The sequence below is a fragment of the Vicugna pacos genome, chromosome 33 (genome assembly GCF_048564905.1).
Source record: "Vicugna pacos chromosome 33, VicPac4, whole genome shotgun sequence".
Taxonomy (NCBI): Eukaryota; Metazoa; Chordata; class Mammalia; order Artiodactyla; family Camelidae; genus Vicugna; species Vicugna pacos.
The window spans coordinates 21,689,972-21,708,637 of record NC_133019.1 but is presented as its reverse complement, the minus strand read 5'-3'; the positions used below and the strand labels follow the sequence as shown (position 1 = coordinate 21,708,637).

General features: G+C 46.4%; 1 protein-coding gene across 1 annotated transcript in view; it reads right to left on the bottom strand.

The window, feature by feature from the left end:
* LOC140691186 (protein sidekick-1-like) overlaps positions 1–18,270 on the bottom strand; it is a 390,631-nt gene extending 372,361 nt beyond the window's left edge. Inside the window, exons 1-2 of the mRNA XM_072954110.1 lie at positions 18,120–18,270; positions 16,881–17,022 (exon numbers count right to left, since the gene is read on the bottom strand). Of these exons, the coding sequence (XP_072810211.1) occupies positions 16,881–17,022; positions 18,120–18,138 (161 nt within the window). The 5' untranslated portion in view covers positions 18,139–18,270. The remainder of the gene's footprint in view (positions 1–16,880; positions 17,023–18,119) is intronic.
* Positions 18,271–18,666: the final 396 nt, after the last annotated feature.

The window sequence follows — 18,666 nt, the reverse complement described above, 5'->3', positions numbered from 1 at the left end:
GCTAAATTTAAAAAAATTAGCAGTAAAACCATGATTGTACAAAGACATAAATCACAAAGTTGCATCCTTGGAAACCCACTCCCTCTGGGAATGGTTTATTCATGCGCTCGTGTAAATAAAATGTTATTTTTCTAGTAATACTTTACCACTACTCTATTTCCTGGTTGTGATTTGCACTGTAAGGTATTATAAACTCATCCTGCTCATAGCTAAGAATTTTATATATTGCACAAGTACTCTGAAAAGCACTATACCATGGAAGGGAAAAAAACAGCTATGGAAACTAGGAATTACATCGTAAATAAACACTTTTTCTGTTGCCATATGCGATGGATGGATGGATGGATGGATGGAAGGGTGAGCGGATGGATGGGTGGTTCTAAAGACAGATAGACATTAAAAAAGGATTAGGGGAAAATGCAGCAAAATGTTAATGCTGGTCATAGGTAACTCATTCATTAAAAATTCTAAGAACTCTAGGCTGAATACGTTTCACATTAAAATAACAAGTAAACTAAACCAAGTTATGTTTTGATGTGGAGGTGGTATTAGCAGCCCTCGCCTCCCACATGAGGCACGAACAGCATTTGTCCAACTCACACTGGGAGACACTGGGAATTTTCAGTCATGCTGCATCTTGCTACAGCTGCATCCTTTCTCTTTCCTCTACCTTTTTTCCCTCTCAAAAACCATCACAACTGAGTCAGCCTCCTGGCCCAGTTGGCATCATTCTGGGACCAACAGTGGCACCAAAGAACATTTGGTGGAAGGACCAAGAATCACAAAATTTGAGAGCTGGAAGGGGCCTCAGAAACCATCTCATGCAAGACAGTTACTCTCCGTCATCAGCTGCAAGAGAAAGAAGTGAGCGACGGAACATCCCACTTTACCATAATCAGCCATTACGAGCCTCTCAACCATGAGGTTGTCTGAATCATTTTCAAAGCTGTTTGTGTTTTCAAGTGTACTGTTTCCATAAATCTGCTATCCGCTGTGGGAAGCAAGGACGGGGAGAATGTGGTTTAACAGCAACACACGAAAGAGAAGGCTACTTACTGACTGCTCTCAGGCTGCCTGTGAGCTCTGCGGTCGGCTCCATGTGCTGGTGGTCCTGGGCTGCTGTGGGGTCAACACAGTGAGCAGAGAGCAGGACGAGCTGGCCAGCACAGGGCCAGCCTGGCCATGGCTGAAGCAATGTGTTCAGTTCCTGGTGGTGCAGATGGAGCTGAGGCTGCTGTGAGCCACGTGGTACCTGGGGATGACCGGGTTGCACTCTCTGGGATCCAGTGGGTTGATGTCATAGTTCTCATAGTCAAAGGTTCCATTCCATAAGGGCTTTGCCAGCTGGAATGCTATCTTCCGTTGTGCGAGTGTGACTTCTCTTCTGTGCCAGACGTAAACTTCGCTTCCCAAATCAAACACCAGTAGCTGGGAAAACGGCCCTGGAACATCTGTTAACGTCCAGGACAGGCTCTAGTGGAATCAGAGTCCCTAGGGACGGGAGTCCAGTGGGTGATGGCGCCAATCCTAAGATAGCATTTAATACCAACACAGAAAGGTATGGCTGCCCGTCACTGCCCACCAAGCCAGCCTCTGCCCTGTGGTGTGATTTCTGTCTTGTTGTCCTAAATGCCCAATGTTGCCCGCTTTGAACACTCAAGCCACCTCAGACTTCAGACTCATGAGTTATTTAAGCACATCTTCCTCCTTCCCCTCACTACCATCCCTCCTTCCTTCTTTTCTCTCCCTCCCTCGCTCCTTTTTCATTCACTTAGCTTAAGGCCACTTCATACAGCCTCAAGGACCGAGCGATGCCTTCTTTCTCCAATTCCAAGTCCAAACTGCACACACTGAGTAGGCCACCTTTTCTCCAGCCGGCTGTGCCTGTCTTAGGTTGTCCTCCTCTGAGGATCTTACCCGTCACTGGCTATCCAGCCGTCCATGCTGGACACACTGAGTAGGCCACCTCTTGTCCAGCCGGCTGTGCCTGTCTTAGGTTGTCCTCCTCTGAGGATCTTACCCGTCACTGGCTATCCAGCCGTCCATGCTGGACACACTGAGTAGGCCATCTCTTGTCCAGCCGGCTGTGCCTGTCTTAGGTTGTCCTCCTCTGAGGATCTTACCCGTCACTGGCTATCCAGCCGTCCATGCTGGACACACTGAGTAGGCCATCTCTTGTCCAGCCGGCTGTGCCTGTCTTAGGTTGTCCTCCTCTGAGGATCTTACCCGTCACTGGCTATCCAGCCGTCCATGCTGGACACACTGAGTAGGCCATCTCTTGTCCAGCCAGCTGTGCCTGTCTTAGGTTGTCCTCCTCTGAGGATCTTACCCGTCATTGGCTATCCAGCCGTCCATGCTGGACACATTCAGCAGGCCATCTCTGGTCCAACAAACTCCAGGTTAAGGATTTGCTTTCCAAACTGGTAGCCTACAGTTCACCCTAAATCAAGCAGACAACTGGGGGCTGGGAGAGACTGGGGCCCAATGGCAGAATCCTGGAAATCTGACCCTCTTTGAAATGCTCACAGAGCCTCTGGGCTGCCGCCTGTAAGGACAGAACAGCAGTTTAGATTCTAGACCTTAAACTGAAAATGAAGTTTACAAATTAGCTCTGAATAAATGTTATCCTTCCCATGAAGAGCTGTAGCCCCAAGTGAAGCCAAATTCAAAAAAGACACAATTCAGCTCCTCTGTACACAGAACCAAATGAATCTGCCGGAAAACTGGCATATTTCTCTCACTCTGTCAAAATAGCATGGTGATGTCATGCTTTTCATCGTCCCCCCAAACCAAACACCTATTCTTCCTGAAAACAGCTTGATATCTTCTAAGGGGAAAAAAGGAGAACTCAAAATATAAAGAAAAAAATTTTAAGTTTAAACCAGCAAGTAATAAAAGTCAATCTTTTCTTTCCTGTTTACTCATCTCCCTGACTGTGTGTGCACGTGTGTTACAAAATCCCTCTGAAAATTGTACAAGAAGGAAAAACCGTCTCCAAAATAATTAATGTAGTCTTATTCTGAAGCTTTCTCATTTTTGTAAATTTCCCCTTTATTCTTCTCCAGTGAATGTACTGGAGTCAGGATTAATCAGGTTCTTGTCTTGGAGCCCTTTGAAAAATGTAAGTGCATTTGGCGGGAAGAGGAACAAAGAAACCCACTGAGTATCAGGGACCTGGGCCAATGGCTGTCCGTGCTGTTTGGGTCCATGCTGTCAGGACACCTGTAAGGCACTGGACTTGCTGCGGACCTGTTAAATCATTTAAGTAAGGCCCAGTCATCTGCTTCATTCAAGAGGAGCTCAGGTGACCTGGGGATGCAGTCAGCATTGGGGACGCTGATCAGATGGTGTGAAAACCAGTTCCACAGGGCAAACTCGCATGTCCCTCCCCACACACCTAGAAGCTGCGCCTCGTCCCAGCTCTCAGACACAGCAGAGGCCAGATATTCTGACAGATTCACCGTTTCAGACCCCACCCCCACTTAAAATAGTTTAGCATCCTCTCCCACTTCCTTTGCTTCTCATAAATTGCTATAGATTGCCTTTGATCTCAGAGGAGAGCTCCCTATAAAAGGAAGCAAAGTAACTGAGGTGGAGAAAAACTTTACCCAAGAATCCAGTCCGATGGGTTAGAAGGACCCCTGCCAGAATGGAAGATTTAGGTCAATGACCCTTGACTAGAGACAAGCAGAGGGAAAGGAAGGGGGAATCACTTTGAAATGAGACCCGCAGCCCAACTTACCCTCTGGTTACAAAGACTGTCATTTGCCTGATGGTCAAGTTACAGAAAACTCAAGTCAAAAAAGGTGATTTCTAATAATAAAAGATCTTAACTTTGTCCAGTCCTTCTACTTCTCCATTTTTATAACTAATTCCATAAACAACTATACACTCACACACGATCTGTTAACTATGCAAATTTGAAGACTGCTTCCATTTCCCAGCTTAAGAGAAACATAGGAAAATTTCCATGGGATTATGAAAATGACTTCTAAATACCAGTATGTTTTTGTTTTTTAATTTTCACTTTATCAAGTCAAATATCCGCCTGACATTTAAAAACTTTAAGTCTCTGGGCTACAATGGACCATGAGAGTGAGGCACATTTTCCAGTTTCTGTCTCTGGTCTGACCAACACCATCAGAGCCAACCTTAAAGACACTGCCGCTGAGGAAGTTTCGTGGCCTCCCCTCGCACACCACGTCTGTCTTCCTACCCTCACTGTTAGTGGACATGCAGACTGGATACTTAATCACATATTTAGACTTTTATGAAATTAGCTTCTGTTTTTTCTCCTTCAAGTGAAGCAGCTCTACTTCTTCTAAGCCCTCCCAGCCATCTCGGGCTCCAGCCTCTTATTCCCACCCTGGGTCCCTCCAACACCCTCCAGGTTCTGCCAGGCTCCTCCAGGAGGGCTCTGAAGGGACCAGGTTTTGAGGACAAGGGCGAACAGTGTCATGCAGACTACAAATGCCTTGACAAATCCAAGGTGGACAAATCCAAGGAAGGCAGGTTCCCTTGCTGCAAGCCCACCAGGAACACCTCAATGGAGGGGGCAGGTCCCGATCTGGGCTTCAAAGGGGTGGTCAGGATGGGGCAGAGGAGACACTGGCTTTGCATGAGAAGTGTTCCAGCTTTGCCACACAGCAACCCTAGCACAGAACTAATGTAGGGTGGAGCGGGAGTGTCACAGGGAGGAGTGAAACAACTAGAAGACTTTTCACTGGAGAGATGGGTCTGTCCTAGAGATAAAGCTGGAAGGAAAAGGTGACCAAAAACCCAGTGAAGCCTGAATGCTAAGCTGAGGGCCCTGAAAATCGGCAGAAAGGCAATTGAGAGGCCACTCTTGGAATTTAAAGTGGAGAGTGACATTGAAGATGTGTGAGCTAACAGCCGTGTGTCTGAAGACGCTGATGGTGCACAGGGGTCAGTGAACACAGCAACCTGGGTTTGAGGCGAAGGGGCCTGCCACTGAGGTTTATTGATAAGCATGTTGCCCAAGACTGAGCCGAAAGTCTCACTGTCAAGCCAGATGAAGTCTGTCCACTGCCTTTAACCTAGCAGGCCAACCTAGGTCTCCAGGAAAAGAAGCTCACCTGACCGGGTCTTGTTTGTAAAGCCAGCTGAGTTGCCATCCCCAGTATTCTATCTTGACTCTTAGCATATGTAAGCATGAGGATCTGATGATCATTTCCCTCCTCTTGCTGCCAGGACCCGACAAAACTCCCTAAAAATATCAGAATAATGGAATGTTAGGACTCAACACTACGTTAGGAAGTGGACATTTCCTGTTACACACCAGCATGTCATTTTGCCCTGAGCGTCACCATATGCCCAGAACTGTGCTGGATTACAGTGGAAGAACTGCCCTACCAAAGACACCAGCTTAAAAACAAAAACCTCAACTACTTTATTTCACAGATGGACAAACTGGATGTAGAGACGTTACATGACACATCCACCATTGTACAGATATGATGGAGCCAGGTTAAATATGCAGGCAGACGGACATACACAAGATTTCATTTTTATATATATAAAAGGGGAAGACTGCATATTTACAACTTCCCTATATATTTGTGTGCATACGTACATATGTGTATATATGCGAGTCCGTATAAATATACATGTGTGTTTACGCAAAAGGCTCTCTGGCAGCTGAGACTATCAACGAGTTAATAAGTATGCAACCTAATTTGGCATCCAGACAATGCAGATAAGGAAGCTTCCCTTTGATTCAGTTACTTACAGAAAAAATATCAATGATCTTTATCACTGGGCTCCCTGAGCAGACACAGCCTGGGAGCCGAAAGGAGCAGACTTTTAAGGCGCACTCTCATTTACTAACACACCATGCTGCCCCCCAAGTACAAGGAACTACGAAACATTCCACTCTCAAAACACACTTCCCCATCCCAGGATGTTTTCACTTAAAACAGGCAAGAATTGGTTGCATTCAGCACCAAGGCACAGCCCTGCTGAGCTGGGCCTTGTGGGTTTTCCAAGGAATAGCCTCCAAGCCTCTCCACTCAGGATTCCTGTGGGTGTGGCTTTGTCTGCGGGCAAGGGGCCAGGCCCTGACAATCTAACTCCCTTCCCCAGAACAAGGAGAAGATTTGAGAAGCCACTTAGAAATAACTCGCTCAACCAGTTTCCTTGCCAGCGGGCCTCAGGGAAACTGCCGTCATTTCCCCCCGGGTCGGGGGGCGGTGTGTGGCTTGTGGGGACTTCGGTGGCATCTGCATGGCAGGATGCTCTCGCAGAGGGCCTGCAGCTGACAGTGCAGGCGCTGGCCCTGGAGGTCTTAGCAAAAATGGCTAGTTGTGTTTTCGCTACAAGCCAGACCGAACCTAGAGGTGAGAAGACAATCAACAGAGCCACAGAGCTGAGCCTCCTGAAATGGGAAACAGCTGCCTCCGAAGGAAACTGGCTGCCCCTCTGTACCACGGGCGGCTGAGGATTAGGACAAGCGAGACAGAGACACACGGAGATGGAAAGACAGGCTAAGTGCTGATCAGGCTACCTGGGAGGAGTGCAAAGGTGGACTGAGAAAGAGCAAAGGAAGAAACAAAGAAGGAAGAAGGCAATTCTGGAGGAAAAAACGCGATCAAGTTTAGTTACAAAGGAACCTCTCTGGCCATGCAAAAGAACGGTCTGGAATTTGGTGACAGTGATCTCCTAAAGATAATAATTCTAGCCATACTCAAAAGAAATTCGGTCAGGTATGAAAAAGGGTCTTTGGCAGAACGAGGCCAGCTGGAGGAGCGTTCAGCTGAGATGCATGTGCTTTGGATGATTTTCAGCTGAAGTGAAAACTTAGGCTTTCAGGGTGTACTTACGAGAGGTGTTGTTTTGTTTTTTAACCATCCCAAAATGAAGCTTAAAAGTGTAGAAAAACAATCACAAAAAAAAAAAAAAAGAGAGAGAAAGGAGGGTTTAGGGAGAAAATTGGGAGAAAGAATACGATGGAAAACACAAGTGAGATACAAAATTTTCCCCAGGGAAGCCCTGGTTTTCACTTTGAGTATTTAATAAAACTTTCTATATCAAAAGAGCTCTGAGTACAAAAAGTTTACAGAACCAAGAAGAGCTCAAGAGATGGAGAAAGTCATTTCCAGCGTAGTCCTAGTCTTTGAAGACAGGTTACTGCATGGGCACACAGGATAAGGCCCCAGTTTAACCTCCAATCCCAGAGGCAAACTAGGAGCCTGAGCTGGTGACACCCTCAAAAAGTGGCAAACGTTTCAGAATTAGATGTGTTCATACACAGCCTTGACTGTTGCCCGTGATCTCCCAGGATGAGGGGGAACAGAATGCATCCTTTCGTGACAGAGGGTCACAGAAACAAGGAGCCAGGGGTGAGGAAGGAATGGAGGAAAATTGTATGTTTGAAGGCAGAAGATGGAGAGACAGCAAAGATGAACATTAAAGAAACAGGGAAGAAGAATACAGATCTAGAATTTCTAAATTACCCTTGGCTCAAAGTTCTGGCTTACCGCAGAAGCAGTATAATTATAAAGCTGGCTTAAAACAGACCTAGGCTCTAATTACTAATTTCTTACTAGCAATAGCATCAAAACCCTTTCTGCTGGTAGCTGGTCTCTTGACAAAAACCGTGCCTCTCATACACGATGTGACCTATAGGGAGAACTGGTTTTAATCACACGGATCTATAAAATGGTATTCAGTTGTGGTCTCCCTTCTCAGATGTCAATCCGAGCAGAGAACAAAGTGAGGGTTGCAACTGTCAAAGTAACTTGGGGTTGGGGGGTACATTTTACATAAATGCTCCCTTGTCCTGCAGATGCAGTATACAGGCTAAGTTTGTCAGACTATTTGGTGGGAACCCTCTGGTGGATTTGAGAAAAATGACCAGAAACAGTCCTGTTGTGCTCATGTTTTTGGACCAGATTCTGCTTGGCCTCAAAAAGGAAATTCTGGCCTGGTTACAGCCTTAAATGGGTGCTCAAATCCCCTGAACATTCATTGCAGAAATGCTTCCATTCCTACCCCATTTTAGTTAGTAAGAACGGCAGGCATCACAGGCACATAGGGCTTGACTCCTGCTTACCTTGGCAATTACACAGCCAGTGTTCAAAAGAAGACTTGTTTACTTCTAAGGTACAAAATTCCCATTTGTAAAAAATCTTTCTAGAATTATACATGGTAGGCATTTTTCTCCCTTTAACTATAGCTTGTGCTTCCTAGGAAAATGCCAAATTACAAATGTAGATTAAAAAAAAAAGGTAGCCTTTCAGAATCAGGATCCCAAGTTCTTTCCCAATATAACTAACTCATCAGTCAATGATTCCTCAGGATTAACAATCACTCCTTTTTAAATGCAAATCTCTGGTAGGAGGATTAAGTCACTGAGCCCCAGGAACTGGATGGAAGGGGGCTGGGGACAGTATGGGGGAGCTGGTGGAAAAGTGGTCTGTAGATAGCACAAGGGGTCTGGGGAGACCAGGAGAAGAGGCATGCAGGAAAGACAGACTTTCATTCCACTTTTCCTAGGCCTCAAGTGATGCTGAATTTTCTGCCAGAAATTGCAAATCAGCTTGTCTCACCTTTTTATTAGTGAGACAACTGTAGTAGTATTTCAGATTCCTGGAACAGAGATCAGAAAACAAACAAAAAACCCCAGTGAGTGGTGGAGGCATTCCCATGAAACACTATATAGATCAATATCATCCATTTGCTTTTTTTAACAGATATATACCCACCATGTACCAGGAACTATCCTAGTTGTTAATGAGAAAAAATGATTTTTAGGCCATGCCAATCATACTATAATCTACACTAGTATAAGCAAACTGTATAAAACAGATCATGGGGAGATCATAACTCATAATTATAAGTTGAGCTGGGCCATCAAGGTTTTGCTGAACTGGTAAGCTGATTGTGGCAGAAAGTGCTGGCAGATCTGAAAATCCACGATCTGCTAGACTACATGTCCCAGCCTCCCTTGCACTTAAGGGTGGCCATGTGACTGAGTTCAAGCCAACTGAATGGGAGTGGAGGGCATGTGTACCATTTTCAATCCTGGCCATAAGCATCTCTTTCATGGACTCCCCAGTGTTCTTTTCTTCTTTTGTCAGGTAGGATGGAGATGATCCCAGGGCTGTCTTGGAAGCTGCGTCTCAAGGATGGCAGAGCCTCAGCCCCTCTAGGTTCTGAAGGACTGACAGATGGAAGGCTGCTTCCCCAACGTGTTCAACCCCACAGTGCTGTAGCAAAAGTAAACTGTCACATCTGATCCAACACGCATTTCCCTGTCTGTTGTGGCAGTTGGGCTCGCTCACCGCTGAAGGGCGGACAACCCAGCACATGAGAAGCTGCACAGGGGTTAAGGGATCGGCATGTGCCAGGAAGCTCAGGAGAGGCAGTACATAAGGCTGGAAAGGTAGCAGAGCACAATGACACACATGCTCAGTGCTGGCTTCTTCCCACAGGCCTGTGGTTCTCAACCAGGGGTGATCTGGTACAGCACTCCCGTCTCCCAGGGAACATTTGTCAATGTCCGGAGCCATTTTTGGTTGTTACACCAAAGCGGGGGAGGAGTACCACTGACATCTGTAGGTAGAGGCCAAGGATGCTGCTAAACACCCTACAGGGCAAAGGACATCCCCCTACATTAAAGAATTATCTGGAACAAATGTAAACAGTACTGTGATTCAGAAATCCAGCTACAGTAAATGGGGCACAAGCAACAATTCTTAAGAGGAGAGAATGGCAATCATGTTTGTGTTTTGAAGAGAGAATGCTGATAACAATCCAGAAGATGAGAAAAACCAGAGATGAGAAAAGCAATTTCATCCTTTGTCAAGTACTTACTATGTGTCAGGCACCAGGGATACAAAGATGAGTAATAACCCAGCCAGTCTAATCATGATGACTTTTATGGGACCTGGGGAAACTTGACCCCTGGCCTCAGGGCTCTGCCTCCGGATGCATTGGAATCCGTGGCCTTTGGTTACCAGTTCAGAGCCGACAAAAGTAAAGTAAGAAAGGATGCTGGACTAGATCAGTGATTGAAGAAATGGAGAAGAGGAACCTATCTGAGAAACATTTCAGAAGTTAAATAAACCATAACTGGGTGTCCAAGTGGATGGAGAAGTTGAGAGACGTGAAGGCCAACTCTGAGCAGGTGATGCTGCTAATAAGCAGGACATGCGGAGAAGAACTGACTTAAAGGGCTGTGATTTGCATTCTTTTCTTTGAGGCCTATGAAAATCAGACATGCCTAAAGGACTGATACAAGCAATTGACATAAGAAATGCTGATGTCCAATAAACAGTTTCAAAGATGTTTCACTTCACTAATAATCACAGAAATGGGTATTAAATCAAAATGCTCTTTTGTATCTTTCAGATTGGCAAAAAATTTTTAATTATTAATATCCACTGTTAGCCCTGATATGATTAAACAGGAATTCTTACTCTCTTAGGGTGGATGGGTAAATTTATAAAATCATACTAAATGGGAAATTAATTACTAATGCTTGGAAAAATACACATAAATATAATATATAATATTTACATATACATATATATATTATGGGTATATATAATATTGTGTGTGTGTGTGTGTGTGTGTATGCTCTCTAATCCAGCAATTTCACTTCTAGGAATAAATTCTAAGGAAATAATCAAATAAGTACAAAAAAATGTATATATGCCCCAAACATTTAACATAGTATTGTGTATACTACATTGGAAACAAATGTACATAAATAGGGGACTGGTTAAATAAATTCCAATACTTTTTGAATTAATGAAAAACTATACAGCTACTAAGAATAACACTTATTGAAAGGAAAGATAGCCATACTATTAATAATGTTAACAAGTTAACAATATTAAAGTGACTAAAAATCAGGCTATTAAACAACTTGTAGAGCAGGATCCCTTTTATGTTAAAATACAGATAGGAAGGTAGATAGACAGACAGGTAGGTATGTAGACAGACGATAGATTACCTAATAAAGAAAAATCCACACTGGTAGATAAAAAGGCAGTAATGGTTGTCTGTGGGGGATGAGGTTGTATTCAGTCTTTCACTTCTTGGTAAATGCAAATAAGGTTTTAACATTTTATAATATAATATGTATAACACAATATAACATGAAGCTATACATTTTATGGTCTGATGGTTTTACAAACATTTTTTCTTCGATACAACAGAAACAGTACAAGCCCTTTAAATTGTACGTAAGATCTCCTAGCCCCTCCAAAAAAAGATAATGGCCTATTTAATTCTCTGTGTTTAAATCATTCACTATAAAGGAAGGTTCAAAGGAAAGGTGACCACACGTGCTGGGTGTCCCATGCTGGTCCTGGGTTGCACACACTGTCCTGCCATAGTTATTCAAACTGTCCACTTTCACTCTCAAAGTTTCCTGGTTGGGGCATAAACTATAAGATCACGCCACTCAAAGATGAAATCTACAAATGTAACACTGCTAAATTCTATCCTAATACACAGTTTGGCCAGTCTCCCAGAAGTTCTGTTTGCATTCCCCAGGCCCCTCAGCCTTTGCTGTCTAATCATTTCACGTATTATTTATAGACAGAGACCAACCTAAAAGATCCTGCCCTTCGATTCCCTCTAGCCAACAGCTGAAGGAATTTACCTTTGCCTTCACCGAAGACTAAATTGCATCATTAAGGCTTCCATCTAAACCTTGTTATTTTGACTTTTTGACTTGCTTTGCACTCTCTGATATATAAAGGAGCAACAATTTCTACAATGAACAAGTGTATTTGTCTACCAGAAATTCTTTCTGTCCCTCAGCTTCCTAATGGTTATATATTTGAGAATCTGAAAAACTGCCTGGCATGATTTAACGAGAGCATTTAAACAGACTTTTCCTACAAAGCTTATCAGCTAGTTACTTAAGCTGTATGAATAGGTTAAATATTTTCCATAGTATTTATACAAATATGATACCTGGTTTCATGTTCAACCTAATAAAAAGGAAGTTATTCTTTCCTTAAATTACTCCCGTTTCTTTCATTTTTATCTTTCCCTTCTTTACAACCACTTGACTAACAGAAATGCACAGGGCAGATGTGGAAATGTCACTTTATAAATACAAGATGCAGCCAGTATACTGTTGTTGTCCTTGTTTTAGGGAAAGAAAAGGTAACTATTCCTCCAGGATGTACGCTTTGGCCATGAAACAGGTCTAAAATCAAGTCAAAGGACTATGTCGAGTTAAAAACAACAACAAACTGGAAATGAAACAATCTATGTGCTGCATCCAGAGTGGTGAAGCAGAGGCTAGTGTGATACACAGAAAGAATCCCAGCACGTTCTGGGTGCTTAACAAGGCGCTCCTTGTTTCTGTTATTTCCCAAAGGCTCCAAGCGCAAATACGCTGCAAATTCTCTGCCAACAGAGAAACGCTCTGCTAACGGTTTCATTCATTCCCACAAGTTGTATTTATTCATTTTTCAACCAAACTGGCATATTGAACATGTATTCCTGGAAATTCCTGAAATCCATTCATTAGGCTTTCAGCTAGCTTCTCATGCACCTCCACATTCCAGGAGCCAACCCCAGCAAACCCAAGTCCCAGATGCTCCACGGGCAAATGCCTTCATATGCAGCACCGGGCAAGGAAAAGGCCTTTAGGCCAAGACTGCATGATGGTGAGTGATCAGCTAGCCCTGCATGCATGTCGCCTTTTAACTCATAGTAAACCCAACCCCCTAACTATGACACCACCCAAAATATTACCTTCCATTGCAGGTCCTACACCTTCTGCCTTCTGTTTGTTTCCCTAAACTCAGAATAGAAGCAGATTAGACCAGCAGATGGCTGATACGCTCTTGTGATCTGGGAAAGCCCTTGAAAGTAGGCAGGTGGGAGGGAACAGCTTCAGACCAGCAGGTCACCCACTAGCAACCTCACCTCGATCATTCCGTGCAGCCCAAGAGACAGCATGTCATTCAGAGGGTAGACAGCGAAGACCCTGACAGCTACAGCTCAAGGACCATCATGCCCCCAGCACAGTTTATGTTTCTCAGTAAACAGGGAAAGAAAGCCCCCTGGAAATGCATCTGAAATTGAGCAGTTTCTAACAGAACTAGAACTAAAATGTAAACCTTTTTTAAATTACATTTTCCCATTATAAAAAGTTCTAATTGGGAAAGACTATGGTTCTAGTGCTTCAAGTTACCTATGAAACCAGAAACACCAGTAAATACAGCTAATGACAAGTGACCTCACAAAGATGTCACAGCTGATGTCTGGAACAGCAATAGGATATAGGGGATAGTCCCCCAAAAATGTATAGACAAATGAATTATTCCATGAACAAAAAGAGGGGCCAATCTAAACAGCAGTATATGAGACAAATACTACATGGTATCACTTACATGTGCAATCTAAAAAATACAACAAACTAGTGAACATAACAAAAATGCAGACTCACAGATACAAAGAACAAACTAGTGGTTAGCGATGGGGAGAGGAAAGGTGGAGGGGCAATACAGGGGTAGGGGACTAAGAAGTACAAACTATCAGATATAAAATAAGCCACAAGGATATATGGTACACCACGGGAATAGAGGCCAGTATTTTAAAATAACTGTAAGTGGAGTATAACCTTTAAAAACTGTTAATAACCATAGTGTACACCTATAACTTATATAATACTGTACAGCAACTGTGCTTCAATAAAAAATAATAATTTAAAAAACCAAAATATAAACATGCTATATGAATGCCTCCACGAGAAAAACACTAGGTTGGGAGTCAGGAGACCCAGGTTTCAAGTCCTGCTCTGGGGGTCATCCAACATATGACCTCGAACAACTTAATCCCTCTGGGTTTCTATTTCCACATCTATGAAACAGACATTAGATTTGATGATCTCTGAAATCCCCTTTCTGCTTGAAATGCATATTGTCCTGTAAGGGACTGGATTTTCAATTTAAACCCCTGCAGCCCTGCAGAGAGTTCTGAAGCTACAAAGCCCCAGGATACCTTTTCCCTGTCTTCTAAGCAGCCCACAGGCTGTCTCTCAGATTCCCACACTGGGTGCCCAGGGGCTCGGCTGTCCTGGGGAACGCCTGAAATTTAGGCAGGGGCTGCTCTGGGGCTGAGGGAGCAAAGGGTGCAAATACTAAGATGAAATGCTCTGATTTTCACTGAAAAGTACCACATCCAAGCAAAGCTAGTGTTCACACTTTCTCCTTAGCTTGGAGGTCTTTCCTGGAAAAGAAAAATCACCAGCAAAACCACAGTCCCTAATCAGCAGGCCTCAAACCCAATCTTTCAGCAGGACAAGGAAAGTTCAGGGAAAGCCAGAGCTGTACTTCCCGGCCCACAGCCCACCGTGATTCAGCCCAGCGTCAGCTCCAGAGGTTGGGAGGGGAGAGGCAGGCCGCTTACAGCCTCCTCCTGCCTGACCCAGCTTCACATGGATGGAGAAAGAGAACCCACTTCTGGATTCTCAGCCTGCACAAACCACAGCTCCTCTGATTCTACCCCTTAAATCCAGTCTCCATCAGGAAGCAACCAAGAAAATGTGTTCTGTCCCGAGGTTGATTGTGGAACAGGGGAGGTAGGCGACCTCCAAAGAATCCAGAACAGGGGAATGTCTTCAGCTACAACAGAGGACACTTGCGCTAAATGTAACAGCTCTGCTTCGTGAGTTTAATAATAATAAAGAAAAGCCCAGAGAGCTGTGCAAAAGGAGAAGACATCCTCTGTGGAAACATTGCTCAGTGATCTATCAGTGAGGGTACTTATGCTCAAAACGAAGTTACATAAACAAGGATCAGAGTCAATACAATGAGACCTGCACCCCTACCAAGCACTGCTGAAGGGGAGCCGCTTGTAGCTCCAAAGACAACAGCAAAGTTTTATCAAGTAAAAAAGCAGAAAAGGGGAAAGTGAAAACGTGACCTGTTGTCACAGATATTTGAAGTATTTGAAAACAAATCCGACCAGAATGAGCAACTCACCATTTAAAACATAATTCAAGAAATTGCAAGAAAGTATTTGAGAAGAAAACACAAGTAAAAAGGGCAAGAGTTCTACCCTGGGAACAGAGAGAAAATCTGGAAACAATGTGTTCATGTCCTGGGGGGAGAAAGCTAACCCTGAAGAGATGAAAGAGGCACTTACAGAGAAAAGGAGGACTAGCAGGTAAGGGGAGGCGAGATGGGGCCTGGGATAAAAGGGACCCATATCGGTGAGGAGCTTCAGAAATCTAAGTGACAAAAAACATGCAAAGACCACGTACACAAATTGTCTGCTGGGAGACAGCCCGGTTCCCACAAGGAGGGCCACTGTCATTGGCACCGAGCAAAAGGATAAGATGTGATTCCACCCTGCCCGGGGTCCCTCTGCCCTAGTCCTATCTTTTACACCTGAAACAGGAAACTCTTCTTGGAAGTAAACAGAAGAAGCGGGGTGAGAAGTGTCAGGTTTGAGCTGCCTGGCACTGAGGGCAATTAGAATAAAGTGGAGGCAGCACATACAGTGAGGTATTCTGGGGAAATGCTTATTTTCAAGAGAAAAATGAGACTTTGGTCTCAAAGAAGAGGAGACTAGGCATAGCCCAGTGTGAAGCCTGAGGAGGGGGAAGGAGGGATGGGAGCTGCCCTCCTATGGCTGCCACCAGCTGGAGGGAGAACCTGGCATGTGGGGTCCACAGGAAAGGGATGGGCACATCCCCCAGGGTGAAGCTATGCCTGGACACAGCAGGACTTAAGCTAAGGTATCCTTCCTCTGCTTGTCACTCACACCCTAGGTGGACAAGAAGATGTCTTCTGGAGTTGGGAAGGAGGAAGAGAGAAAGGTAGCACTACGACATGCCCGTTCACTCCTGCATGTGTGATCCAGCCCACCTATGAAGAAGTCACTGGCATCACTGCCACCACTCTGGTCCTGGCCCTCATTATTTCTCCCTGGACCATCATGATTAGAGTCTTCTTCTACACATCCCTTCTGACCTAACTCTCCCTACACCTCAGCCCCACCAAATCTCTGCCACACTGCTTGCCACCAGAGTACGCTTTCCAATGCACAAATCTGATAACGTCCTTTCCTGCTTAAATGTCTACAATGCCTCCCACTCTCTTCAGCGGTTAGCAAGCTGACCTGTGGACCAAATCCAGCCTGCAAGTGACAAATGGGTTTAATGTGTTTAAAGATCTGTAATAATTAATAATTAATAATAATAATAATACTGGAATACTACTCAGCCATAAAAAAGAAGGAAATAATGCCATCTGCAGCAACATAGATGGGCCCAGAGATTATCTATACTAAGTGAAGTCAAAGAAAAATATATGCTATCACTTATATGTGGAATCTAAAATATGACAAGTGAACTTCTTTATAAAACAGAAACAGGCTCACAGACATAGAAAACAAACTTATGGTTACCAAAGGGGGAAGGGGGAAGGGAGAAATAAATTAGGAGTTCGGGATTTGCAGATACAAACTACTATATATAAAATAGATAAGCAAGAAGGTCCACTGCAGAGCAAGAGTACTATATTCAAAGTCTTGTAATAAACCATAATGGAAAAGAATACAAAAAAGAATATATATATCCGAATCACTATGCTGTACACTAGAAATTAACACAACACTGCAAATCAACTCTACTTCAATTAAAGAAAGAACTGTAAAAAAATAAAAATAAAAAAGGAATATTTGGCAGAGATGTATGTTCCCTGACAGGTCTGAAATATTTACTATCTGGCCCTTTTCAGAAAGTTTGTCACCCCTCATAACTTTGGCAAACAGCAAAGCAGCCAAGTATACAGCAGATCTTTCATGATCCTGCCCTGCCTGCTCCTCAGCCCCCTCCGCCCCGCTCTCCCGGCTCTGAGCCCCCCGGGGGGACGGAACCTTACCGGGCCCTGGTTCTTAAGGTGCTCTGTCCCCTCGTCCGTCCGGGAAGGCCAGCTCCTGGCGACGACCGCTGACTCAGGCTTCCTCGGGAACGGCACCTCCGGAAACAGGGCACTTCGGCCGCCCCTCGCAAGTCTTTTCTTTCTTTACACCCATCGGGCCATGAATTCACAGGGTTTCCGCGGGGCTGGCTCCTTCCCCTCAGCTCTCACGCGGCCCACCTCTGGCCGCGGCAGGCCGGAGCCTTACCGGAGCCCCCTCTGCCTTCCCTCTTTCTCCGACCACTTCCCTGACACGTGTCAGGAAGCGCTCCCGCTCCGCGCGCCGGGAACCGGGCCCTTGTTCCTTCCCAGCGATGCCAGCAGCGCGCTGGGTGCCGCCGCCGCCGCCCGCCGCCGCCGCCGCCCGCGGCAGGCTGGCGCCTTACCGGAGCCCCCTCTGCCTTCCCTCTTTCTCCGACCACTTCCCTGACACGTGTCAGGAAGCGCTCCCGCTCCGCGCGCCGGGAACCGGGCCCTTGTTCCTTCCCAGCGATGCCAGCAGCGCGCTGGGTGCCGGTGCCGCCGCCGCCGCCCGCCGCCGCCGCCCGCCGCCGCCACCGCCGCCCGCGGCAGGCTGGCGCCTTACCGGAGCCCCCTCTGCCTTCCCTCTTTCTCCGACCACTTCCCTGACACGTGTCAGGAAGCGCTCCCGCTCCGCGCGCCGGGAACCGGGCCCTTGTTCCTTCCCAGCGATGCCAGCAGCGCGCTGGGTGCCGCCGCCGCCGCCGCCGCCCGCCGCCATCGCCCGCCGCCGCCCGCGGCAGGCTGGCGCCTTACCGGAGCCCCCTCTGCCTTCCCTCTTTCTCCGACCACTTCCCTGACACGTGTCAGGAAGCGCTCCCGCTCCTCGCGCCGGGAACCGGGCCCTTGTTCCTTCCCAGCGATGCCAGCAGCGCGCTGGGTGCCGCCGCCCGCCGCCGCCGCCGCCCGCCGCCGCCCACGGCAGGCTGGCGCCTTACCGGAGCCCCCTCTGCCTTCCCTCTTTCTCCGACCACTTCCCTGACACGTGTCAGGAAGCGCTCCCGCTCTGCGCGCCGGGAACCGGGCCCTTGTTCCTTCCCAGCGATGCCAGCAGCGCGCTGGGTGCCGCCGCCGCCGCCGCCGCCCGCCGCCGCCGCCCGCCGCTGCCCGCCGCCGCCCGCCGCCGCCCGCCGCCGCCCGCCGCCGCCGCCGCTTCGTGGAGCCGTTCGCAGGGCCTACCTTTTCGAGCAGTACCCATGCCCTCGATGGCTCCAACACCCCCTTTCTTGTGACTCCGCCTGCATGGGGCCCCAGGAGCCACTCCACGTTCCCTGAAAGACCTGGAGAACACAGAGCGCTCACCGCTCCGCTCCCCTTCGGCGTACGTCCTCTCTGGAAGCCACTGGAATAAGGCAGGGCCCGCCCCAGGAAGTGGGCGTGGCCACCGCGCCCGCTCCAAGGACCCCGGGTCAGGCTGCCCTCCGCGCCGCCTGAAGAAACGCAGCCCCACGGCGCTGGCTGTGTTCCTCTAGAAAAGAAGTTTCAATCCAGTGATTTTAAACCCTCGCAGCTCTGAAGTGATCCTCCATAAGAAACAAATTTTATATTTTGCGGTGGTTGTTAACGGAGGTCCTGGGGATTGAACACAGGACCTCGTGCATGCTAAGCATGCACTTTACTACATGAGCTCTACCTTCCCCCTAAAATTTGCCTCTTCTTCTTTTTTTCTTTTTTTACTATTTCTTTGTTATTGTATTATTTAATTTTTTTTATTTTGGTGGCGGTG